Here is a 27,543-nt window from a genome sequence, read left to right on the forward strand (position 1 = left end):
AAGATGTCTGCCGCAGGTGCCTTCACATAGTGATGCAGTTTAAATGCAGTCCCATTGCGCTCTATTATGTAAGGCAGAACAGAGTTAATGTTCCATTTGTCTTTGTTGCCGTTTTTGCAGCATACTAAAGAGGCCAGTATAGACCAGTACTCCCCATCATTGGGACAGCGCTAGCCCATGGACATCCACCCATGGCTGCGGGCTCATGGTCACGGCCTTACCCGTGAGTCCAAGGCGGCTAGAGGCGCTGGTGGGCGCTGTACACAAGTCCCGAGGAAGACTTCCAGGTGGGGCCCCTCTCCAAGATACAGAGTGTACGAGGGAGTCAGAGGCGCACCGAGACTGGGGAGGAAACCATCCCAATATAAATGCACCACTTATCTCTCACATTTGGAAAGATGATTTTTGTTTTAATAATGAACATCCACTGGGTTCCTTAAAAGACAGCATTCGATAAAGTAATGATGAAATGAAAATAAATAGTTTCCTGCAAAACAAGAACTGAGAAAATAACTGTACATAAACAGGCACTCTTGCACCGCCGATGCCTTTATCGGGTGAACACCGTGTTAGCAAAGAGGAGAAAGCGGGGTAATGCAGTGGCCAAGGCCTGTTTGTTCCATCCTGCAAACCAAAATAAATGGTACAGCATAGCTCTTGCCCAGATCCTGGCCAGAAAACTTGGTATGCAACCAGATCAGCACTCAAGCTTTTGGGAAGGGCTTTCCAAGCTACACCGTGTACGAGGGAGTCAGAGGTGGAGGAGGAGCACCTCTCACTCCTTCCAGGCACTTACAGTGTTAACTTTACAGGAATGTGTAAGGAAAGGAGGAGTGTTTAACCAGGAGAGAGGAAGCAAGCTTTGCTTAGTGCAGAGGAGACATCTCGCAGAGTAGGGTGCTGTTGAGAGGGGAGAATGCAGCTGAGGGAGATAGGGTTCCTCAAGAAGAGGGACAGATGATAAAATTCACGTCGTTTCTGCAGTAAGAGAAACTCAAGAAAGAAAATACTGCTTGCAAGAGTAAACACGTACTGTGTAACAAGCGAAGTAAAGGGGTCAGTCGCCATGGGCGGTTACAGATGAAGACAAGGCGTAACTAAGGAGGGACTAAGAAGCCAATTACTAAATCAGAAGCCATCATTTACAAAGGACAAAGACAGAAGCCAATGACAAATATGGGCGGGGCTTCTCCTCCGTACTCTACTACAGCAGATAGCCAGAGCAGCGCATGCGCACTGACTCGGGCTCGACCTAAAAATAAAATAGTTAGGTAGAACTGGGGGACCTTTGGTCGCACCAAAGGAAAAAAAACGATAGGGGCACAACTGGCATGCATAAAAGAAGTACTTTGACTTTACAGAAGGGACAGCAGGCGTGTGTGCGGCCCCTAAATGTGCACCAGCATAATTTCAAGGGGACATTCACTCATCTGAATGGGAGTGCAGCCCCAAGCAAAAGAGGGAATAATTTGCCCCTACATGATATTCCATATTACAGACGAGGAGGGCAAGAGGCTAGCAGAAGAAACCCTGTGTGCCACAGAATAAAAAGTGGATCAGCTGCTTCAAACAGCTGGTCCACCTTTCACCAATGCGCTGCCCATAGTGAGTTTCTGTGAACAGCGATAGGCTGCACTGTCCTGATTGTGGTTCGGCAGTGCTTAATTTGTGCTGGTGGTTTCCGGTACTCTGAACTAAAACCTAATTGTCAGCACCTGCTCTACTGACACTCCACCACATGGTAGCGCTGCTGTTCTCGTTTTGAGATGAGCACAACAACCCTGTTTATTGAGCCAATATACATTGAAAATGAATAAATACCAGCCTCTCACCATTATTATTGCTTTGTGTGGCTTCAAATATCTGAAATGTCACACTTGTAGGGGTGCGATGGGTGGGTGTTATGCTAGAACTGCCATTGGCAGCGCTGCAGGGAATGAGTGGCGCAAGCTGAAGTGGCCTTCCGAGAAGGGGACTGGAACATAATTCTTCACAGATTAAGCACAGAGGTTTGGGGGAACATGCTTATCGGCGCACAGCACGCCCAATCTGTTAACGTCCCCTTGGGGTCCTGTCACCAATACAGCCCTCCTGGAGCCCTGCTGGATATCCCTCGTTTCGAATGTTAATACAGTTGTAATATGTAATTGGATTTTGTATGTTATTTAGCCTCTTTTTGCACGGAAATGAAACTCAGCTGTCCGGTAGTCGAGTCAGGTGTCATCTGCCCTACTATACAAAATGTCTATTAAATGTTTCTGATGTAGTAGTGGTAGAAACTACGGGTCATGAAACAGATTCAGAATGTATATTTGGCGGGCATCATTAGTTCTGACCAATTTATCCATGACACCAAATCCATTCTGATGACAAAAGACACTCAACACCCAATCACTGCCCTGCATTTAAGAGGAGTAGTGTAGAATGACATTATAGTGCTCATTGCACCACATCAACTCCCACACGGTTCTAAAATAAAACATTGAAACTTTTTCACTGCATAAACCATTCTCTTTGTGTTGGGGCCTTGATGTTCCGTAGAGTCTCTGGTCAGTGTCACCCTGTGGGGGTTGTCGTAACATGCAAAACGATGACTCGAGTCTTTCTGAACCACAAGAATGTGCCCATCTGCCTTTAAGTTAATTATTTGCGGGTCGTTTGGGCAGCATAAAAAGAATTACCAAGTATTAGGTGATGAAAACGTTTAATGTTTTCATATGCTCTTGAACAATGTAGCCAGAATTATAATACCCACGTGGAAAGCGGTTAATAAAATAGATTGTCTTCACCAAAATGACATCTCAAAAGTCATTCTTCGCTATCGACTCTTGATTTTCTTCTTTCTTGATTTTCTTCTTCTGTTTAATGTGGTTTACAGGTTAGACCTCCTTCCTGCAAGCGTGTTATCTATGGGCTTTAACCCTTTCGCTGCTGATGACGAGCTCAGCTCGTCATCACCCACGGGTGTCGTGTGCTGATGACGAGCTGAGCTCGTCATGGTGCCAGCAAAATAGTAATTTGCAGCACAGGGCAAAAATCCCTGCAGCAGCCATGTGGTTAAGGAAGACAGTCAGGCTGTCCTTTTTCAATCTTCAGTGCCGAAGAGCTGTAAAGTGAACATCCCTGTGGAGAGGCGACAATTATCGAGCAGCGCACGATCTGTCCACAGAGTGTGAACAATGTCTAGCCTGCATGATTTGAAATGTTGAGCCTTCAACTTCACATCACAATCACTAAACAGAAGGTTGGCTATGAAAGTCTTGAATTATTTTATAGAATGCACTGGATATTGGTCCGACTAGTTGCAAGGTTTGGGCAGTGCACCATGTATAACACAGCCAGTATAATACAGAACCAACCTTCACTAGGTGGAGACACCCAACGTGTTAAAACTAGTGTTCGCTGCTATGCGAGTGACGTCTACACAACATATAGAACTTATTTCTCTCCATAAACCCTTTCTACGCTTGGAAGTTTTGTACACTGCATTAGCATTCCAAGCATCAGGTGCAATGCTCATGATCTCACCCTTAATAAAAACAGAAGGAGTTAAAAGTGTTTTCATTTATCTTACATGTAAGAGGATATTACACATTCCATGACAGAGAAAAGCATGAATGCATTTAGGTGTTATTTGTCAGTATGAATATAGTGAGGTCATTAACATTACATTTTGTGCGCAAGTCATGGTTTGCAAAGATGTTGCGCAAATTATGAATGTACGGTGTTTTTTTAGTTTTAATTCATAACTAACTGCACTATAGATGTATTTTAGATTTAAGTTTTTTTAAAACGTGTTGAAGCATCAAAGCTATCATTAACTTTGCTTTAACTTTAAAAAAAAAATTGTAGTTACTTTTTTATTATATACAACATACAAGAGTTCCATGTGTACCACCCCGACGAGGTTCTGTAGTCAACTCGTCACTTGCGAACATCATCCAGTGCGCACAGCTTGTGGCCGTTTATTTAGGGGACTGGCTGCAGGGCCTGGCCCCTAAGCCCATCCTGCCACAGGTAGCTTCGTAAACATAAGTGGTTAATAGCAGGGTCTGGCATCTGGCCCTGTGGAGAGCAGCCAACACTCAATTTGTAAGGGTTTGCAGATCCAAAATTTGGATTTGTGTTTCAAGTACAAGCTGCACGGTCTGTTATCACGACACAAGGCAAGCTTCACACACCTGTGCTGGATCGGCTGCTTTGGAACCAAAAGGCCAACAACAGGCCAACAATATCCTGTGAAGCCTGCCCATGGTTCAGTGCCAGGCTGTGAAGAATGTTCTGGCAGAACCATTTTTTAGTGTATAAACTTTGTGCCCCCCCCCCCCCGGGCCTGGGCGGGGACAGTCTGTGCTCACTATGCTCCCCTTGGTGCAATTTCACTTCTCCGATAAAGGAAGAAACCATATTTTGCATGGTTTTCGCTAAGATTTTTGCCCCATCTTTTGCTGATACAGCGCTCTGTATACTTTACCCATGCTTACCAGTAGTATATGTAGTACCTGTGCTCCCTTATTTCGCATAGTTGAATTTGTTTACACCCAATTGGTATATTTACCTTGCCTATAAGTTCCTATTATATGGTACAAAGTTTACCTAAAGTCTGGAAGTTAAATGCCAGTAGCGGACTGCACCACCAAATATTCCATCCACTACAGGGGCAGTGCAAACATGGCTTCAGGGCTAGCATTGACGCAGAGGAAAAAACTGCAATTCGACATGTCAAAATAAAACCATTTGTAACGTTTGAACCGGCCTTTTAAATATTAATAAGTCACCTAATCAGACCATGTAGCCCACAAGGCAGGGTGCAGAGTATCTAAAGGGGACATGCAGATATTTAATATTAGTATGTCCTTACAGTGACTAGCGCCCAAAAGTTATTTTCACTGTAGAAAGGCAGACTGGCCCATAAAAAAACACTAACACTGAAAGCAATATTCATTCTGGTATTTATGGAAAGGGGCCAGCCAGAAATAGGATTCAACAACTCTAATGTTGGGTATGGGAAGTTGTTAGAGCAGGATGACAATTTGGGCTGTGCCCAGGAACATCATTTACTTCAGGGGGACCTCCCCGTAAGAAGCATGTCGGATGACACCTGGAAAGGTCCCTTCTTTTGTTACCCATGTCAGACAGAAATCAACCCCAGCAGGAGGGGTGGTGGCCCCAGAATGGTTTTAAAGTTACCACAGAAGAGTGACAGCTCATTACTCGGACCACACCTTATAGATAGGTACACAGAAGAAGGGTTTCACCACTTTGGATCTAGGCAGAGGGGCACTGTGGGATTGTCTGCAGTAGTGCAGGCAGGAATGTGTGCAAAAGTGGGTAAGAGTACTCCCAGGACTTTTAACCCATTGGTTTGGGAGGGGCCAGGGTCACCGTCGCCCACAAGGTAGTGACAGGCATAAGAGCAGCACCACCCCCCAGCACCCACTTCCGAACAATTTCTTGATCTGAGGGATAACTGAAGCTGGACCTGCTATCTGTAACCTGAGAGGGTCCCTAAAGGACTGAACATCTCCCTTCCCATAAGTAAGACAAGGAAGTGAACTCCAAGGGTCATAAGGCAGACCTCCTGTTCAAGTTACAGGGATTCAGCAGGACATAAGAGGGCTTTCCAGCAAATTACCAGTTCAAACAGGACCTGCCTTGGGCTCAGCTACAGTGAGTCCTGACCCCCAAGTGCATGCTATTCGGAGGTCTTGAAACTCGTGGTTGTGTCTGGTTGGACATTTATTACCCCAGAAAACCTGGGACTTCAAAGTGTTTTCAACTACAAGACCCCCTGAGGACTGGGACAAATCTGCCAAGCCGACATGACTGAGGTTTGTTGACACTGGGCTAAAGAGTCAGGTTTCTCTGCAGCAGCAAATCCAATTCAGCAGGACCGCGCAGAGATGATATCTATCCTCATGAAGCCCTCTTCAGCTACAGCCTACAGAACTTCTTGCCCCAACTAAGGATTCAGAGCTCCAAAGGAGTGACTACGAGCAAATTTTGAAACTGAGGGCCAAATATGATGGCGGTTGGACGAGAGTCCAACCACCATCTTTGAGGGAACAGGATCGACCAACAGGTAGTTGGTGGTCCCGCCCGCCAAATTAGGATCCAAATGCCGTGGAGGCTGTCGGAAACATGACTCTTTGTATGGAGGCTTGTGCTGCGGCCCGGAAAAGGGCAGCAGCACAAGCCCCAATGCAAAGAGGCAAGTTGTTAAACATCCCTGCACCATGTTACAGGCACAGCATGGTGCCTGCCACGTGGTGCAGGGATGTTTATAGGAGGGTTCCACAGATGCCCCTCAGGGCCCATAGCGAAGGGCCATGGGGAACAGGGGCCCTAAAAAGCCCTTTGACAGTCTTTTCACATTGGAAGAACAGATGTTTAATGGCTGGCGGAAAAGACCGATCGTAATCCAGACGGCGGTGCCCAAGAAGACACCGCCTTCATTGTGGGGAATCCGATCGAACCGCTCGCCGACAGGCTCTTTGAGCACGTCGGAAACTGTTGGTCGGTCCCTGAGCCAATGCGGCCGACTAACTGAATCTTAATGCAGTGGTCTGACTGCTGTTAGAAATGTCGGTTGAACCGACACAGACGTCACGTCGGTTCCACTGACACAGTAACGGGCCCCTAAGTGTTAAGGAAAGACCACCAATCAGATCAAACCTGGTCCCTGTATCCGACCCACACTCCATGGCGGTCAGCCTCCAATAGTGCCTTGGTCTACCATGACCAGTTGACCGTGATTTAGGCTTAACAATTTGGCGGAGTTTTTATTTGAAACTGTTAAAATTTATATTTTTAGTCCCACTTATTGGATTGTCATTGTTTTTATGTCAATTTATTTATTAAAATGTACTCTATTTCTTTAATTCAGTTTGTGTTGCGTTTTGATTTATCACTGTTTTGGTAAATCATAAATACTTTCCACATTGTCCTAAATTGAAACATAGCTAAGATTAATGTATTGATCTGAAGGGTTCACCCCGACGAGGATTGCGGTTGTTGCTCAATGTGAGTATTGGCCCCCCTCCCGCACCCAGACTAATAACTCAATTTAGAACACCTCCCTCTCAAGTTGCAGAGGACAAATCCCTGCATTGTGTAAAGGCAGCGTCAAGATTTTTCGCCCGATTTTGCAGCCAGCCAATCAGATTGTTTGGTTTCACAGATTAGAGTCAGAATCTGAAAGCTCAAAATTGCAGATGAAAGCAAACACTACAAGTATTTAATTTCTTTTTTTTACAATTCTGGGTCTGCATAACTCCACAAACCTTGGGTCATAGAACCAGGCAAATGATTGGTTTGTTTTCAGATTAGTCATTTTCCCCCTGAAGGACTAGGTGTCCGAAATGCATTAGGCATCTATTGAATGGACCTAAAAAGAGAAGAAACCTCATCATATTCACGAAGTAAAGCTTGGAAAATTACCTTAGAATCGAGTGAGAAACCTAAAGGTTTCTACTTTAAATGAAAGCACAAATGAACTCCCGAATCTTGGAGCATACAATTTTAAAAGACTTCAGCGACCAAAATTCAGTGCAACCAGAGATTATATTGTCTAGGACACAGAATGCGGATTGTATTGTATTGCAGAATTTTCATTGCACTTGCTATCCCTATGAGGGGTGCTAAAGCACTTACCTACATGGGGTAGCATGCTACATTGTTTAGGGTGCATGGTTGGGAGTAGGTGGTCTTTGTTTTGATGCCAAGTGGGACAGGTTTCCATGCCATGCGCAATGACCACCCAGGTGCTGTTATTGTGTTCTAGGATGCAGCACATAGCAGTATGGTGGATGAGAAAGTGTGAGAAAGGCACGCAGGTGTATGGTTTTCAGTATGCTGGTAGCTTTGAACGGCTACAGGTCTATTTTTGGCATTTCTTTTGATAGTCTTCTTAGCTGATAACTGCCCTGGGTTGTCCAATCTGAGATTTTGTGTAGAATTGTGGTCCTGAGCAGGCATGGTAGGAGGGAGAGAGAAGTGGAGAAATCTGTTGGGATGGTTGCCAAAGTTATTAAGAAAATAAATCCATCCAATGGAAACTCTGCCACAACTATAACTAGATGCACTAGCACCACCTCTGTAATAAATCCAAGTTTTGTGCCAATCAGTCAAACAGTGGCACTGAAAAAGGTGGGAGCTCTGAAAAGTGCTATTTTCCAATTTAATTCCCATAGGATTTTTTTGTTTCTCAATACAGATAAAATATTTCAATAGAAGTACACCAAATATTTTGCTTGACATAAATCCGTTCAGTAGTTTGAGAAGTTAAAAGGTTAAATGTGTTGGTAAAGGAGGGTAAATTTTAGAGCTTGCAACCATTAACTCGCCGATCTGCAACTCCACAAAGGATACGTAAATCCAAAGTATTAAATAAAAAATTTCAAAACGCGCCACATTAAACTAGGTAGCGCTCCCCACCCCAAATGGTCTATTGTGGATACCCTAATTAATCATGTTAATGTACATAATATGGTACTCTGAGCACTGTGTTGGGAAAAAGAACAAGAATTTGCAATGCAATAGGTCTCGTATTAGGAAAGTTTGAGCTATTGGTTTTGTAAATGACAATTTTTTTAAATTATGTGTTGTTTTTGAAAATAGCTAAATTAATAGCTTTGTCATTTACAATGTCAATAGTTATAACTTTCGCGTATGTGACACCCATAGCATTTGTAATGCAACATGTTTTGCATTTACGTGACTTAGATGTATTGATATTACAAATAACAATGGCTTTTAATTTTTTTAAATAATTAATACTTAAATAAGTGATTGTAATTTATATTGGCAATAGCTTAAACTTTTGTAAATAACTTTTGTGAAGATTATGTTCAGTGACGAAAATCCAAGAACAGAAGTGAAATATTAACATCTTTTTGTGACATTTGTAATAAAGCTTGAAACAATGAGAGAACATATTTCAACCAGTGATGCTGTAGTGGTGCTGAGTGATGCTGTGGTGGTGCTGAGCGATGCTGTGGTTGCGCTGAGTGGTGCTGCCGAGCGATGCTGTGGTGGCGCCGAGCGATGCAGTGGTGGCGCCGAGCGATGCAGTGGTGGCGCCGAGCGATGCAGGGGTGGCGCCGAGCGATGCAGGGGTGGCGCCGAGCGATGCAGGGGTGGCGCCGAGCGATGCAGGGGTGGCGCCGAGCGATGCAGGGGTGGCGCCGAGCGATGCAGGGGTGGCGCCGAGCGATGCAGGGGTGGCGCCGAGCGATGCAGGGGTGGCGCCGAGCGATGCAGGGGTGGCGCCGAGCGATGCAGGGGTGGCGCCGAGCGATGCAGGGGTGGCGCCGAGCGATGCAGGGGTGGCGCCGAGCGATGCAGGGGTGGCGCCGAGCGATGCAGGGGTGGCGCCGAGCGATGCAGGGGTGGCGCCGAGCGATGCAGGGGTGGCGCCAAATCACTAGTCCATGGAACAGCCTTAATTTTCTTGAGAAAGTCACTAGTGTCTTTAATGTATGTGGGCAGCTCCTTCACAAGATCCTGCAAGAAATAGTCTATATATTCCGTGATATGTTCTGCCACTCCAGAGATTGCCGATATAATGGGCCGACCTGGCACAGGAACCACATTCTTGTGCACCTTTGGTAATAGGTACAACTTAGGCAAAACAGGATGATCTACCTGGAGAAACTCAAATTCCTGTTTAGATAACATACCTTCTCTTTTCCACTTATGTAGTAATTTATTTTAAACTTCTTTAGCCTCATTATAGCATATATATCGCATAATTTGGGTGCCTCTGGGAGGGGCGCCAAATTCTGCAGAAGAAGCTTTTGTTGCATACTTAAGGATTTGCTGCGTTTGTCACATAATTTACCATCTGCTGCATCTATCATCATCTATATACAAAAAAGTGTTTCTTGCTCAACAAGAACAAAAATTAAAGACGTGGCAATATGTTTTCAAGAGAGTTAGAAGACCCTTTTTCAAAGATTAACTAATAATGTTTCACTTGCTTGTTTATGGATTTGGGTGTTAAACTGTAGACAAATAATGTCCCTCCCTCAAAGCACCCCACTTTTACTCTTATTTATGGACCTTGGCTGTACCCAGATCGGCGAAATCGCGAAATTTCGTCCTCTCTTATTATGGGCCCGTATTTGGCGGGTAGAGGAACTTAGTGGCTACGCCAGAGGTCTGGAAGAAATAATGGCATACCACATTGGGCCAGAATCAAATGGCTAAAAGACATGAAAACTTCATTGTCCAACTTGGGCCTACTTGATTCCTGGTCAAGCAGAACCTCACCTCCAAAACAAATACTCAAAAAGCTTTATCGGGATTGGATTTGCTCCCAAAGACATTCCAGCACATCCATTGGCAGGCTTACAGAGGATTTTTTGATGTTTAAAGACTGTCCCAGGCGAGAACCCTACCTAGACATAATCGGGAAACCATTTGCCCGGTCTTTGTATTTTAGATTTAGAACGGGTACTTTGCCACTGAATACTTTTACCAAAACCTGGAAATCCTGTACAGGCAAAACTGACTTGTGTCCATCATGTTTAGCTCACCCAGAGACATTAGCCCATTTCTTATTTGTCTGCAAGGAATATGCTAACCCAAGAAGGGTGTGGTTGAAGAATCTATGCCGTCAGCTGGGAACCAGGAGCCATGATGTGGTAATTAGGATACTTGTTTCGGACAGCTATGTACCCTATGTCTGTGCCCTAGCCAAATTTTTATTCTGGGCTTGGGCTATTCGAGCCAGAAAGCTTAAATACTCTGTTTAATTCCTTTTTTAAAGAATATTTATTCTAGTAATGTCTTACTTCTTGCTATTAACTGGATATGTGTTACCAATTTTATTAACTTGCTTTTATGATAATGAAATTTTATCGAAATAAAGCTTTTTGACTTTGACTTTGTTAAACTGGTACTACTGAAGTGAAATATTTGCCCAGACAGTATTATCATGTGTAAAAATGAAAAAAATAGGTGTTGCATATTTTGCCTTTTTTTGACGTATAATTTAGTCAGCCCTTTCACTTGATTTGGTGCTCACCTGGTTGCTGAAAAACGAACAATTATCCTCAGGTGTACTTGATTACAACGAAGAGTGCTTGTTTGAATTTCGAATAAGCCCCGCCCCGTGTTCTGGGAAACTGCATATTTTTTAGGTCGGTTCGGGTTCCTGACGGTGAGGCAGAAGGAGAAGCAGCCTCGAATACAGATTTCCAGTGTTCGGCAGATTAAAGGCCCCCGGTGCATTGTTCGAATACCACGAGATTAGTTTCCAAGGAGACGGATGTCAGTTGCTATAGGCACCGGGGGACAGGAATTAGGATTGTGGTTTGTTTTCATCTTGATCACGCAAACCGGTTGCTCACGCTCCACAATTTAAGCGTCCGTTTACAAAACCCGATAGGAAAGCTGAAGAGCGGATTGCTTCCGGGAATTTATTTTCCTCTCCCTCCACTCGTTTCCATTTACACAGCGTTTTGTATTAACCCCCACCCCTCAACCAGAAGTTGCACCTCTTTCTTTTTTGTTGGGGCCGATTACCTGAGTGGGTCTGTACTTTTCAACAGTATTATGCGCACACATACCATTTTTGTAAACAAGTCCAACTGCCCTTGGAAAATCCTTTCCATCATACCCTACTGATCCCAAATCCAAGAGATTTCGGCTCTTAACCAAGGTATAAGCAGACATTGTGGGTCCATATCTTCAGAATATGAGACCTCACCCATCGACATGCTTGAGCCGCAAGGACCGAAAGCGAATGCATATTGATTGTTCAGTTTATTAAAACTTACAATAAAATAATGCTCATTACAATAAAAAAAACACAGTAAAAGAGCCATTTAATCTCGTGTTCAGATCACATGGCAGACATCGTTCCCCGTTTAAACCCCATGCTAATTCGATAGCATTATTGCTGAATACTTGCTCAGTCAAGAAGAGCGTGCTAGGTGCATTGTTCCATACGAATAAGAACATGGAGTAGAGTGCAGAAAAAGTGGGTGGTGCATATTTTAAAATGAGCAGAAATAGGGCTGGGGCAGGAACAGGACAGCTAATCATTAAATAGAGCTCAGAGACGACGAAAAGTGCATGTTATAACATCAGAAGTTAAACACATGAGAGCTGCTGGACCGTGACCGTAGTTTGTAGAATAATAAAAGTTGCTAGTTGGCAAGGAAAGGCATGAATAATGAAGAGAAAACTGAACCACGGTCATAAAAGGCCCAGAACAGTTATGCACTCGGAATACGGCAAACGTGGAAAGTGACTTGGCGGTGCCTTTGGATTTTTTTGCTCCTTTCCCTTTCACAGGTGATAGCTCTATACTCCCACTGGTGCCTTCCAGGGAGCCCAGGCTTACTGCGTGTGCAGCGTTCAATTTTGGCCTCAGGTTATGTTCTGCCAGCCTTTTCACTTTTTGAGACCATGCTGGTGCTTACCCTGTTATTATTCGCCGGCGCCGCTTTCTCGGATTTCTCTTCCCGGTTATTAGAAGAGGGTAGTGTTATAGGATGCTACCAGTTTGTCCTATATCACGGTCCTGGATATTTTTTCTCCCTGGTTGGGCTATAAGTTCTCAGAAATTCTTCACTGGGGGTGCCGGTTCAGCCACTAATTGCTGACTAATGTAATGTTGTCACCTGCCCCCTCGATCTCACATGCGCCTGCCAAATGCAGGCATTGAGAGCATGCGGTTATAAAGCGAACGCACTCCTCCTCTCCTCTCAGCTCCCCCACTTACCCCTGTGTGTCTGGCCTTCCTGGTGCACCTAGTGTCCGGCCCCTCTGCCTGCTTAGCGCAGAGCCCCCACTGTTCTCGGTCCTCCTCTTCTCGTTTTATTTTCCAACTCCGCTTTGTAATCGTTTTTTTTCCCGATTTTCAGCTTTTGTTCCTTTCTTCTCGTTGCAGCTCGTCACGTTAGGGCTGATTCCTCTCCTTAGGGCCGTTTCGCTCACGGCTCTCGGCGCCTTCAGCTCCTTTGGCACCCTCCCAGCCTGTTCGCACAGTCACCGTCTACGTTAGACGCACGACGCGGGGTGGGCTGTCTCTGGGGCGGAGGCAGGGCGGGCTACGAGCAACGCGATCAGGTAATCAGAACACAACAGAGGAGTGTGCTAGGAGCTAGTCAACGGGAAATGGTAGAACCACAAGCAGGATCTCCTGAGGAGCCAGAAGTCTTCTGTTAGTGGGTCTTATATTGATCAGAAGTCTGGATGCTATACCTATGCAACAGGTCCTGTTTCTCCTGATCCCATGACCTGTTTTTTTAATTTTCCCACACATTTCTGCCTGTGATCTCTCATATAATCACATGATGAAATAGGAAGCACTAAACCCTGAGAAATAAGTAAGCATCCTCCGATTACTTATCCCAACTCTAGATTATTACTATAAGGATAGGTGATCTTAATTTGAGAATGTTCGTTACTCCCTGGAAAGGCTACATTTTTTTAACCCCATTCATTAAACCTGGAAAAGGAGGAGTATTGGGTGGGGACCAAAGTTTAGGTGTGGCCTACTCTCAAGGCCCAGGCACATCAACAGTGCAGTTTCCAAGGTAGAAAAGGGGCAGGCTTTCAGTCTACTTGATGCAGGTCTACCCAAAGGTCTTGCAAACCCCACTTCCCAAATACCACAAAAACATCGGCTAGGACTTACTTTTTTGGAGGTGCGACTTTAGAGTCTGGCTGCAAGACGAGATCTATATGTAGGGGCTTGGTGGCTTTACCTCGATTTACTTTCAGGTCTGCACAAAAAGAAAACATTTGTTAAAACAAGTGTACGGTATACGGCACAAACAATAGCGTTTACATCACTCCCAAAAGTAAACATCCAGCTATAAAGACCTTCCCATGGCGCTGTTCTACAAACCTCAAAGTCAATCTTTTACTTTCATATTGTTCGATTTGTAAGGGCCCATTTCAGGACAACTGACACTGGTGTGACAGTTCATTTACAATTTGTAGAGCATGTGGCGGAAAAATAGATTCACCTTTGCGACCTTTCAACTGCTCGGCCACTTTTGGGGGTTTAGGTAATCTGTCAGATGAACAACCAGGCTACACCTAATCAGGAGATATTTTCCATGTGCTGTGTGATTGCATACGGCATCTTGTTTGGAAATATATCTCAAGTCTATCTGGAGTTCTGTGGGCTCCAGTCTGTAACATTACTCTGCAATCCACCAAAATAACTTCCAGAAGTCAAGTTACTAAAATGTCGACACAGGAAGTACCCCTTTGCCTTGAAAAGTGAGCTAATGTATAGAAAATGCATCCCCCGCACAAAAAACCTTCAGTGTCTGTGGTCTATCCCAGAGGATAGTCTCTTATGTTTCAGAATTCTTGCCCCATGGCAAAGTACAAATGGTGTTGAAACAGTCTAGATTGGGTGTTGCTAAAGACAAACCGCGCCCATCACTATATATCATAGAGGTCACCCCATATTGACATTGCACTGGAAACCATGATAGTCACTGCCTATTTTGCTGACTGAAAATTAGCAGCCATCCATTTAAATCCGAATCCACCCCTTTTACAGAGGAGATTCTGTATTTGAGAGACCACAGAAACAAGACAGTTTTCTCAGCATCAGTGCTTTCAGAAAGAAACATATGGGAAATAAATACCCAGGGTACTTTTGATAAATTGACCCCTCAGATCCACAGGGAAGGGACAGCAGCTCTTTGACTGGCCACTGGGTGAAGACTCTGCATTTAGCCAACCCTGTAATAAAGCCGATGTAAATTCATGAGCTATGGCCACATCAGAGTAGGCCTCCCGAGAACCCATCATCTGATCAATTGTTCCAGTATTCTTTTGATGTAAAATACCTATAAATTGTAATAGAATACGAATTCCTCATCTAAAGTATAAGAGTGACTGAAACTACGAATACCTGCCTGGAATACAACTTGTGGCTTTCTAGAGTGTAGGCAAGTGTTTATCTGGAATGTCTCCCTGAGATGTAATAATCCAAAAACTCAGCCAAATCTGGGACAGTAATCAGTGAGTACTTTAAGACAATTGGAGGCAGTAGGGAGGGTGACAGTTGGTGTATAGATTGAAAATAAAGACCACAGAGAGTTGGAACCAAGCCAGAATCCAAATGTAACAATAGTGCTGTAAGCTACGCAACTTTTTTTGATTTTGTAGACTACTAAACTTATACCTGCACATCTCTAATTTAAGTGGAGTAAATCCACCACCTAATGAGCATTAGCTGCTCCAACTCTACCACTAAACTCCTTCCAAAACACAGATAACCATTTCATTAAGCAATCACACCCCCTCCCCCGCGGGCTCATAAAGTCCCTATATTATCCTCTAGTTCTCAGTCGTTCACATCCATACTGAACCAAAAAGACACACGATTACAGTGCATTAAGCTAACAAAACCGGAACACTAGCGTTCAAACAAAATAATTGTGCCTTTGATGCGTGTTTATTACCAAGAACTGCTCTCAATATATCTGAAAGTCATCTGATACAGCAGAACACTGCTCCCAGAGCTCCGTCACATGAGCCTTGGTTCAAAGCAACAAAAGCCACAATTAAGGGTAAAAATGCCATTCTCTTCTGTGCGTGCCACACTAGAAATGTACCAGTTTGCATCAAAATAAAGAGGTTTCTTAAATAGTTCACCTTTCTCCTCATTTCCGGTGTCCATAAAATACAGGGTTTCATCCGGCTTCTCTGCCACGAGACCGCTGGAGATGGAAGGAAAGGAAAAATATTGTTATCCATGTTAATCTGCTTTACTAGACAGAAGTAAGGATCATTCACTGGTTCCACTATTAACATTTTTACTGCTCCGACTCTTCCTGCGGACACCTCGTCCCAACCACTTCCAAAACTTTTCTCTAATCAAGAACTGCTTTGCACCCCATTAACCCGGAGACCATCATGCATCTAAATATAGTCTCTGATCCAATGTAAATCCCTGCCACAATTTTCCCATATAACCCTATTCATATTTTACCCTGCACTTCCCATTTAATTCTGACATCTTTCATTATCCTTTCTTTTACAACTTCTCTACTAAATTCTTTCATAACTGCCTTCTCCTGGAGTCCTTGTTTTAGCAACATGTTGTCCAGAGTCCAATCCATCCCACCAGCTCATCTTCACTTATGACCCATCTTTCAAATTACTGTAACACCAGTTTCCTTTTTTCATCACCCCATCTTTCTTTATAACATCGTCACATTAGCCATGACATACATAGTCAAGCTTCCAGCCTAATCATTCTACCAATTTTTCAATCATCCTGTATTCCTACAGATCACCATCTTCCCTCTTCTTTAATTCCAAATTCTCTTAGACCTCCTCTGTTCTAATTTTCCACTGACCCAATCTTCAGGCTCCCTTTTACCAACCTAATGTAGTCATTGGATTGTCGCCTTGATTCACTTCAACTGAAACTATTGGACACACTTCTAGGTAACAATGAATTATGAAAAGAAAAAACTCAAAGCATGGTCCACCAAGCAGCATGTTGTCATCTGTTAAACCCTGGATCATATTTTATAGTCTGCTTGCTTAATTAAATCGTCCTTTCCCACCCCATTACAGGTTTAATTCGCTGAGCTCTTGGGCATTTTAGAGTGCACACTGCAAACAGAATTGTATTTAGGTACTGTGAAATATGAACAAGAATTGCCACCCCAACATAAAGCCAGCAAGCATCACCAATTTTGTTTTAGCCGGTCATGTCTTTAAACTATTTCCTGTACAACAGGGTAAGGGCAAAAATACATGAATGCTACCACACTGAGTACTAGTGCACAAGATCACAAAATCAACTATAGGCCTAGGGAATGAGAATGATATATCGCACTTACAAACACTGGAAGGGATGCAGAAGCAATTATCAGAGAAAGCCAAGCCATCAAAAAATCTTGCTTGTAAGTCAGTGATATATACAGCACGTTAAATAAAAGGCAACCATAAAAGATTTTTTTCACAGGTTTGTTTAGTACAATATAGTCTATTCAACCATATCCAAGATTACATATTTGGTATAGCGCTTACACGGGAAGCAAATACTTCAAGGTGCACCCAAATTCGACAATCACAGAAAATGAGCCACAGAGAAGTGGAGCGATTTGCCTAAGATTGCCCAACTTGGTGAGGTGAGGGGGAAGCTGGGATTTATGACGACATTTTCCAGTCCGAAAATATAAAGATCAGCCTATAGAGTGTTCTGCCCCTGGATGATATCCCCTCACAGGGAGCAGGAAGTCTGAGGAGCTTGCAGTTAAAAACTAAAATTAACCCGTACGAAGAGGGGTAGATGAAGTAACTAACAAGCTTGGAGCAGTATAGAAAGTGCAGGGGGCAGACAAGAAAACATGTAAACTTAAGGAGTACCGACATAAAAAGAAGCTACGCTATTGTGGGGGGTGAACGAGAAGAAGAAGTAAGGCAGTTCAATCATTCAATCAGCATTTGTGTAGCAGAACACGGTCACCCCTAGGGGTATCTAGGAGCTAATGGTGCCAGGTCTCCATCGAAAAGCCTGGTCTTGAGCTTCTTTCTGAAGTCTGCCAGAGAGGGTGCTGTTCAAAAGGTGTACAGGCAAGCCGTTTCAGGTCTGGGCATCAATGTAGAAGAAGGAGTGACCCCCACTGTGGGTGCGCACGGGCAAGAGAAGAGTTGCGCAGGTGCCTTGCGGACAGACAAAAGTTCAGTAGATGATTGATGTAGGACAGTTCTTGGTTGTGTAGAGCTTCAAAGGCCTGCATGGGGATCTTTAACTAGCATTTCTTCTGGAGGGGAAGCCAGTCAGGCCTCGAAAGTCTAATCGCCCAAAAATGATATCAGGTCGAGCTATTTTTAGCACCTACTCGTCCCATCTGGTGAGTAAACTTAAGCTGGAAGGAAACAGGAGTTCTGTTCTTTAAGGAAGTGATTGAGCAATTAAGATGCCATTAAACTTGTTTTTATCTTGACACATTTGCTGTCTGTTCAAGGAAAGAGGTCAAATGTCAGTTTGTCTTTTAACAAATTGCTCCTTGGAAAATTAGGTTTATTTTTCCCTCACTCTGACTAGAGTTAGAGGTCTTTGTCAAGTGGGCTGTCTTTTTACTCTAACACATAACATTTAAATAAACAGCCAGCAAATTATTACGGACATTTCAAAATATATCATGAAATACAAAAGCAGTTTTTTTTGCAATTAGGAAGTGTGATGCAAATGACACATATTTGCAGAAACTATTTCCAAACATTACTGGGGCCATTTCAATGTAAAATCTGCTGATTACAAAGGACAGTGTGCTACCACTTCATGCTTTAGTTATGTATTGATACGTAGTGATAGTTTTAAAACATGATTTGGAGAACATTCCTGCCCCCACCCTGATGAAAATGCTGTAAATGAACTAAGAGGCAAGTCAGGAGTGTCATGTGTATCTTATATGTGGCTAGATTTTTATTATATATGGAAAACAAGTTTAGTCTATCAAGTCAAACAAAAGAGTGTTTTGTTCAGTAGATATGCTGAACTCGCACTTTAAGGTGCTCACATATGTCATAATGAAGAAAATAGTGGCTCAATTAATTACATTAGTTGCCCGCGATTACATAATTTGAAACCAGTTTATGGGTCAAGAGCATTACAAATAGGTAGAGTTGATTATTTACGTCACTAGACCTGCAGGTCTAGTAATATTTTTATGATTTTGAGGCCTGTCAGTGGAGGTTTTTGAGGCAACTGATGATTTGGGTCCATTTGAGGAGGTCCAGGATGAGTCTGGCTGCTGAATTCTGTATGGTCTGGAGTCTTTTGAGGCGCAGGGAGGAGATATCTGCGCAGAAAGTGTTGCAGTAGTCGAAGCGGCTGGTGACGGATTTTCTGATGTGGACTGATTTATCAGAAGATTCTGTGGAGCAAGCGAAGAGGGTGGAAGCAGGAGGAGTCAACTGCGTTGACTTGCCATTTCATGGGCAGTTTGTGGTCGACGAGGATGCTACATTGCGTGCAAGGCATGTGGGTGTTGGTCCAAGTTCTGCAGGCCACGAGCCGTGGTCCCAAACAGGGGTGCTTTTCCCGAAGATCAGTACTTCTGTCTTGTCAAAGTTGAATTTGAGACAGTTGTCTTCCATCCAGTGGGCTACATTGGACATGGGGTGGCATAAGTTGGTTTTGGCGTTGGGATGGGTCCTCAGTAAATGAGGATTAGCGGAGTGTCTGCTGCATAGGAGATTATGTTGAGACCGTGAGATCTGACTAGGTCTGCGAGGGTGGTCATGCTGGTTTTGAACAGGGTGGGGCCGACGGAAGATACTTGTGGTACACCGCATATGACGTGCTTGGGTTCGGCTGTGAAAGGAGGCAGCGGATGCGATGTGAGGAAAGAGGCAAACCACTTGAGGGCATTTTGCTGTATGTTGATGTTCTACAGTCCATCAATGAGGCCGTGGTGGGAGACTATCGGAAGCAGCAAGAAAGTTGAGGCGGATAAGGACCACTATTTCTCCACAGTCAAGGAAAGATCTGACGTCTGTGGCAGATATCAGCGCTATCTCAGTGCTGTGGCTGGCACTGAATCCTGATTGTGAGGCGTCAAGTAAGTGGTTTTGATCCAAGTGTTCTGGAGTTGTAGGTGGATAGCTTTTTTAAGCACTTTGGGTGGGTAGGGGAGCAGGAAAATGGGTCGAACATTGTTTTTTTAGATCGCTAGAGTCAGCGGAGGGTTTCTTTAGGTGGGGGTCTGACCTCTGTGTGTTTCCAACAGTCCAGGAAGGCTGCAGTGGAGATGGAGGTCTTGATGATTGTGGTGAGTTTGGGGCTGATTGGGATGTTCCCGAGGTTGTAAAGTTGGTGGTCTGAGGGATGAACAGTGACCAGATGGTGATTATTTGGCTGGTGTGCGTTGGTTGGCCGACATTGTTCAGGATGACAGCCATGGGTTGGTGGCCAAAATTGTTGTAAATAAAGGCTATTGTGGTATGGAAGTATTCAGAGAGTGAGTCGCAGACTTCTTGGGAGGGGTGGATGGTGTTCTCTGTGGCTATTGGGTTGGAGAATGCCTTGACTATTTTGAAGAACTACTTTGCATGGTTGGCTGCTGTGTCTATGCAGGCTGCTTTATTGAGGCATAAAGGTTACTGAGGGCTGCTTTATGAATGACTGTCAAAGGAGTTACTTATAGTTTCTAGAGTTGATAGCAGTTGAACATGATGGTTCTGAGCTCTGGTGTGTAAATTGGGTTGTTTTGAAGTTTTGTTCATTTTTGCTGGTTTCAACGGGGTGACTTGGTCAGCGCAGTTGGTGATCCATGAGGAGAAGTTCTGGATGGCATGGTAAAAGTCTGAAGATGTTTCAGGTTGGGTGATGCGGAGGGTCTGTGTCCACCGTGTCTGTTACCTTGCTACAGCTGGGGTGGGAGGAGCAGTGGGGCTTGGTGATGGTGTGCGAGCGAAGATAGTGAGGTGAACAATGATATGTTGATCCAAATGAGTTCTGTGATGTGGCTGAATTTGATTCAGTCGCTAGCGGAGAAGATGAAGTCAAGTGTGTGAACGGCTTTGTGCATGGGTTCGGTGACCAGGTGAGTAAGGCCAATGTTGGTCAGGTTCTCCAGGAAGGTGATGGAGTTGGCATAGTTGGGGTCATCGACGTGGAAATTAATGTTGCCACGTAGGATGTAGTGATAGGAGTCAATGGCTAGGGGTGTGATTAGGTTAGAGATGCAACCGTCAGTAGTAGGAAGTAGGTGTTCCATGAGAGGCGATGTGTAGTCGTTGGTGAAGGCACATTGGATAGTTTATTTGAAGATGATGGCGATACCCCTGTCAAATTTGTTGAAGCGCTCTCGGTGTATAATCTTCTAGCCATCTGGAGTTGTGGTGGCGATGCCAGGGTTCGAGGAGGGGTTGAGCCATGCTTCGGCGATAAAGGCAACATTTGGGGAGACAGTGGTGATTGTGTCCCAGATTTCTTTGGCATGTTTGTAGACTGATCGGACGTTGAGCAAGATGCAATGGAGTCGTTTCAGGATGTTTGTGGTCTTATGGGCTGAAGCGGCATGGGATCCGGTGCAGGCAGGCAGTCCTGTGTTGCATGTGAAGCAGAGGGTGAACAGTCCTTTGGTTGATCCCCGGGTGGACATGTGGCATCTGTTCCGATGACTGGGGTCTAGGGCTAGAAGCTCTTTGGCGGTGTAGCGGAGGATGACAGGAGGACGGGGCAAGTTTAATGTGCGGACTGGCTTGCCTATGGTGCGCCTTCGGCGCTGCAGCCTCCATTATGTAGGCTCGGGGGGGCAGAGTGCTGGGTGGCAGGAAACAATGGGAAGGGAGCAGCAAGAAAAGGGCAGAAATCAAGGAAAAAAAGGTAAAAATGAGTAGAAGTGGCAGAAAAAAGGGAAAAATTAGTGATAAAGAAATACAGAGATGTGCAGAAGAGGCCGTAATCAAGAGAATGGCAAAACAAGCAGAAGTAGCATAATAAAGAAATACAGAGAAGTGGCAGAAACACACAAGTGGTGAAGAGGAGGCAGAAGACAGCAAAACGGGCCGAGTAGGGCAGCAGAGGGCAACAGGGGAGGAGAACTATCAGAGGGGGGCAAGCGAGGTGTGAAGGAGAGCAAGCTGCTGCAACCGGTCGGGAGACTTGTCGTGGTGAGCTGTCAACGAATGGCAGTTGAATAAATAAGGAAGCAAGTAAGATTAGTAGAAAGTCAACCTATGGTACGCAATGTGAGGGCCCAATGTAGACTTTGGTATTGTCCACAATAGGTCAACGCCAACAGTTAAAACTGATGTGTGCACAAGAACTACAAAGACTGGCTTGATGTCACCTGCTGACCTTTATTTAGTATAATTAACAGACTCCATGCTCCTGTAGGGGATGACAAAAACGACCTCACAGACTCTAGGGATACAATAGGTTTTGCATGCATAAAATTGAGACCACAGCCTTCAGTATTAGATAGAATAATGATCTGAATCATTCAGGAAAACACCCATTCACGTATTGGAAATCTAAAAAACATTTTTTCCCATATACACAATGTTCTAAAGTGTCAAACATGATTATTCCTCATCCTTGACTAGTGCACACCTACTACATTCTAAAGTAGGGAGAGGAGCTCGCCTAACGGCCAGGGCTGCCGTCCTCAAATCTGGGGAACTGGGTTCGAGTCTCAGCAAGGACGGTTAAACATTCTGTGATTCTGGGCAAATCACTTAATCTCCCTGTGCCTAACAAAAGAATGTGTCCTCATGTAATGCAACTGGTGCTATGTAAAGCGCTCCGATATCCGATTCGAGTCAAGTTCGCGCTATATAAAACTCTGTAAGAATTAATGGGTCCACTGATCAGACATGCCCTGGATCTCTAGCGAGGACATGATTCTGCAATACCTATCTGTGGAGTCTAGAGGGTGCAGTGTCTAGTCAACACATTCATTACGTCTCTGGTAGACAGTGCATGCGTTGTTTCGAAGAGATGTGTTGTGCTCCATCTGTGGGCTTACAGGCCGCCCATCTCCTACCATTGGTAAACTTTGACATTGCTCTCATTTTCTTTGATTCCAATTGTCAAGGCATGTGGGAGTCATATGCTTTTCTGTGTTTGCCCTTCCCACAGCACATGGACCAAGTACATGTCTCTTTACACTACTCCTGGTTTGCGGAGCTATTTTTTCCTTGGCTTTCTAGCACCCCATAGGAGTACATGTGTTTTCAGGCCTTCTCCCTTGTACACTTGCTCACATACCACTAAAATGCATGTGCATGTACATAAACAAATGCATTTCTTAAAAAGTTATTTCAAACACAAACAGCACATTTTTTTTGCCTGATCGGATGGTATTGGATCGCTTGCTCAGTCGACCACCTTGCCACAGCGCAAATGCAAGCCGATGGCATTGGGGCGTTTTAAGTGATCACCAGTTACATTACACAATGGCACATTCATTTTTGTCACCGATTCTGCTTCAATTAAGGTTTTTCCCATTACTTGAGTTTTCCGTCCGTCTCCCTTGTACACATACCACTAATATGCATGCGCATGTACATGAAGAAATGCATTTCTTAAAAAGTTGTAAAAACACGAACAGCGTTTTTTCTTTTGCCTGATCCGATGGCATTGGATGTGATGCTAGACATCATGGCTAAATTACATTCTAACTGTCAAGGCCAACACCAAGGGCATTGCCAAGATCTATTGGCTTTGACCAGGTTTGTTCGATGTTGAAGAGGTCTTGCTGAACAAAGGTGGAAGTGATGGTGCAAAACAGTTAAGGAGCTTTGAAGTGAAGTGCGAATGTGGCTTACCAGCCAGAGTGGCAGATGGGAACTAGGTTTGTATCTCAGGGTTGGCTAAATAATTTGTGATTCTGGGCAAATCACTTACACTTTCCCCACTTCAGAAACATTTTCTTTTGAGTGAACTATCAACTTCTGGAGATTCAGTTTCTTGGGTAAGGGTGTTCTCAACCAGGAGGTAGGCACTCCTGCCAAGTACCAAGCATCAGGAGGCTGTCGAACACCTCACTGCATTCCTGCTCTAAAAAGCATTGGTCATGTATAGTTACCTCTTCTGAACGTTGCTAAAGGCGCTTCGCTTTCAGCTGGCTTGATTAGTCTGCCCTCATCCGTTTAATCTTTAGGCAGTGATAACTGAGGTTGACATGGAAACCTCCTCTTGACCCAGCTTGCAGCAATATATGTTCATTGTTGCAGATGCATGTCCAGGGAAAAACGATCAAGGGTCTCTCTCAAGAGAGATACACATATGACTGAGCAGCATGCAGCTCACCAGCAAGTGTTCTGTGGTATTGATAGACCTCCAATCGAAAACTGGGCGATATGACAATCTAAGTGTCGGATGGGCCGGACTGACAGGTCAGTGAGTAGGCTATTTTTAACTTGGCATTTGTGGGCCTGTTTTATGGACTGCTTTGGCGTTTTTTACTATTGACTTCCCAGATATTACCAGAAACATTGCCTACGGCCATCACAAATGCATGCAGTCTCCCATACCTCACAAAACGTGTATGTACAAGTTTAAAACTGCTCCGATTTGCACATGCGACACTTCTTACCCAGCTGATTCACTAATGTGTGCCAACTTTATTTGGTGCCCAGACAACTTATTCATGCCTGCTCAAATCTGTTCCAGTCTGAGACTGATGGATCACCCACACTGTCAGGTGTGTGCACCCAGACTGCATCTCAACCACCAGTACAGCCGCCCCAGGTAGATTTTTCAATGCTTAATCCAGGTAATCTATGTGAGTGATGCAGTCCTGTTTACCTTTCAAGTTTTACTTAAACTTGAATTCCTAACAAATAAATACTTTGACCAGAGCACTTCTGTGGTTTATTTCCTTTCAACACGGGACTCTTGTATACAGCTTAAAAGGTGGACTGACTTGCAGCTAAAGGTCTGTGTAAAGTCACATTATAGATGTGAATTATGGAACACGACAAGAAGCTCTGCAGCGAGGATTAAGTGAGGCCATCTCAAAGTGCTTGCTGGTGACTCAAATGTGTTCAGAATCTGTTTATTCATTCACTGGCCTCCCTTCAAAGCACAAATAAAGACTATTAACACTTCCCTTACAGAAATCCTCGTCAGTGATGTACTCCCAGGTTACATTTTACATGGTCTTGCATTTCCTAAGTACATCCCTTTTCCAGCTTTTGCGTTTGTGTAGTTTTTAGGTCTCGCCTGGGCCAGCGTGCATGCGCTGCTCTGTGAGGCTTCTAGTAATGTCTTCCAACTCAGACCACGCGCTCGTACATGTGTTTTTTTCTTTGCTCACCCGTGGAGAAGTGTGGCTCAGGGGTTAGAGGCGGCAGACCCGGAAGCTGAGATCAGCCCTGGACCAGGGTTCAATTCCCCGCCCCGACAGGGGTTGGGCTCAATAATTCCACTGACTTGATAATTCTCACTCTGGTGCCTACTCGACTCACGAGTTCACACTCTGCTACTCTGGGCAATAGCTTGCTTAATCTCCACAACGGCCCCACGCGGCGGGATGCCTGGCTTTCACCTTGTGGATACCCTGCTGGGGTATCTCACAGGGGAATACCAGGACGGGTTCCCTAAGCAAGCGCATAGATGCCTGCGATGTGGGCGATTTGCGCTATATAAATACATGTACATTTACATTTACATTTATTGGCCTTTGCTTGCGTCTTTGTAAGAAAGACAGCAAGCAATTGGTCAAAGGCGGGTGCATGTCCCGCCTTCTCGCTCCCCTGGCCTAGGGAGCTCGGGAGCGAGCAGCGGCCTCCGCACTGTGCTGGCTGCATTTAGTAAATTGTTTGCAGTACATGAGCACCACTCACCCGTTTTTTTTTTATTCCTTTTAGCGCGAGCACCACTCCCGGGCTTGTGGTTTGTAAATTAGCAGCAGCGACTGGGCCGGAGGACGACCTGGGCTGCTCTGCTGCTTCCTCCTGTGTCCTGATCTCCTGCTTATTTAGTCTTCTGCATGTAACTTTGTTTTTAGCGGCACAGACTTACCGTTGTAAACGAGTAGGCATGATCCAGAATCCTACACTGTTCCCTTGGTTAGTTTTGGTTGCTAAATGAATCCACAAAATTGCTCAGTTAAGGCAAATGAAGTATTGACCAATACAGTGCCAAACTCTTGTTCCAAACCCGTTCGAACGATTGTTGGAACGGTTGCCAATACTAGACATTCACTAAAATGAAGTCGCAAATTTGATCTTCTGAAAGTGCATTAACAAAGGGCACACAACTAAAATAGTCTGAACCAATCCGTTATCAAGCCTAGTGTTATTCAATTGTAACACCAACAACTACACAGTACTCACAAGAAATCCAACAGACAAAATGAAACATGAACTGGAAATGAAACTATTCACCTGGTTTCGACAAGGCTTGATAACGGATGTAGAAAGGAAATTTTTAATGGTCGAGAATCCAATCAAGCCGACCGTTTACTTTCTACCATAAGTGCACAAGACCCTTAACAAACCTCCAGGACGCCCGATAATTTCAAGCTGTGGCAGTCTCTACGAAAATGTTTCGAGTTACGTGGATTACTTCATAGCTCCAATTGTACCCACACTGAGTTACTATATAAAAGATACGGGTGATTTCTTACCGATTCTGATGGAAACTGAATGGCAAACAGATTACTTATTGGTGACGATCGATGTGATATCGCTATATACATCTATAAATCATGACATCGGATTAAAAGCGATCAACTACTTCCTTGACCAACAATCAATAACCCGGAGAGAACATTCAAAAATGATCATGGAAATGATCTTGATGTGCCTGCATAACAACGTATTCCTTTTTAACAAAATCATCTATGAACAATGCTGTGGAACGGCGATGGGAGTTTCCTTCTCTCCAAGCTACGCTAATCTCACCATGGGATGGTGGGAGAGAAGCGTGGCTTGGAGAGAAGAAAACTACCATCACATGGCCAAAGTGGCCCTTTGGCTACGATTCATTGACAACCTCTTTCTCCTGTGGAGAGGCACTGAAGCAGAATTCCAGACATTTTTCGATGTCCTCAATGATCATCAAGTGGGGCTAAAATTTACATATACTATCAGCGCAAAGGAGATAGTATTCCTGGACACAAAGGTCTATATAGCCAACGAGAAAATCCAAACTACTGTCCATAGGAAAGAAACGGCGACAAATAGCCTCCTACACGGCTTGAGTTTTCATCCCCAGAAGTTAAAAAAGAGCATTCCGTATGGTGAGCTATTACGGATGAGATGAAACTGCTCGGAGGACACAAAAATGGAGAAGAAATTCAGAGAAACGAAAGAACGCTTCAAAGAGAGAGGATATAAAACAATTGATCTTAACGTATGTGAAACAAAAGCCAGAACAAAAACAAGAGCAGACACGTTTATAAACAGAACACACATTATGAACCAATCCACGGATGAATCTTCAGAAAAAACAAATAAAAAGGATGAACAACCACGGATGATAATGACTTTTAGCAAAGAGCTATAAAATACAAAAAGCTTTGATGAAATTCTGGCATGTACTGCGGAAAGATCCAGACATAGGAATGTCCATAGGCGATCATCCTCTAATTTCATACAAAAGAGCGCCTAATCTCGCAGATCAATTGACCCAAAGTCATTTTGAAATGAAGAAACCAGAATCCTGGTTGGACATGAGAAAACGAGGATTCAGCAAATGCTCAATCTGCAAGGCTTGCAAGATTGGAAGAAACATCAAGAATTTAAAGGACCCTGAAGGGAAGAACTTCGTAATTAGGACGAGCATAACCTGTGAGTCATCGTTCGTCGTCTACATGCGGCGATGCTTCTGCGGCAAATCCTATATTGGAAGCACGACGTGTTCCCTCAAAACCAGAATACTTAAACACATCCGTGCAATCCAGAATGGCGACCATTCATATGCCATTGCAAAACACATGACCAATCATGAAACGAAAACTTGGCTGGATATAAAATACTTTGGACTTGCAAGTATTCAACAGCATGAAAGAGGGGGAAACCGTATACAAAAATTGAGACGATTGGAATCAAAACTTATTATGAGATTCAAAAGCAAGCAGC

General features: G+C 44.2%; 1 protein-coding gene across 2 annotated transcripts in view; it reads right to left on the reverse strand.

Moving 5' to 3' along the window:
- Window positions 1-27,543, reverse strand: part of NOP53 (NOP53 ribosome biogenesis factor) — a 97,916-nt gene that overhangs the window by 60,817 nt on the left and 9,556 nt on the right. For both annotated transcript variants that reach the window (XM_086938636.1, XM_086938635.1), the window contains exons 2-3: window positions 15,637-15,701; window positions 13,652-13,739 (exon numbers count right to left, since the gene is read on the reverse strand). In XM_086938636.1, coding sequence (XP_086794762.1) covers window positions 13,652-13,739; window positions 15,637-15,701 — 153 coding nt within the window. The remainder of the gene's footprint in view (window positions 1-13,651; window positions 13,740-15,636; window positions 15,702-27,543) is intronic.

The sequence above is a fragment of the Lissotriton vulgaris genome, chromosome 9, assembly GCF_964263255.1.
Source record: "Lissotriton vulgaris chromosome 9, aLisVul1.2, whole genome shotgun sequence".
Lineage (NCBI taxonomy): Eukaryota > Metazoa > Chordata > Amphibia > Caudata > Salamandridae > Lissotriton > Lissotriton vulgaris.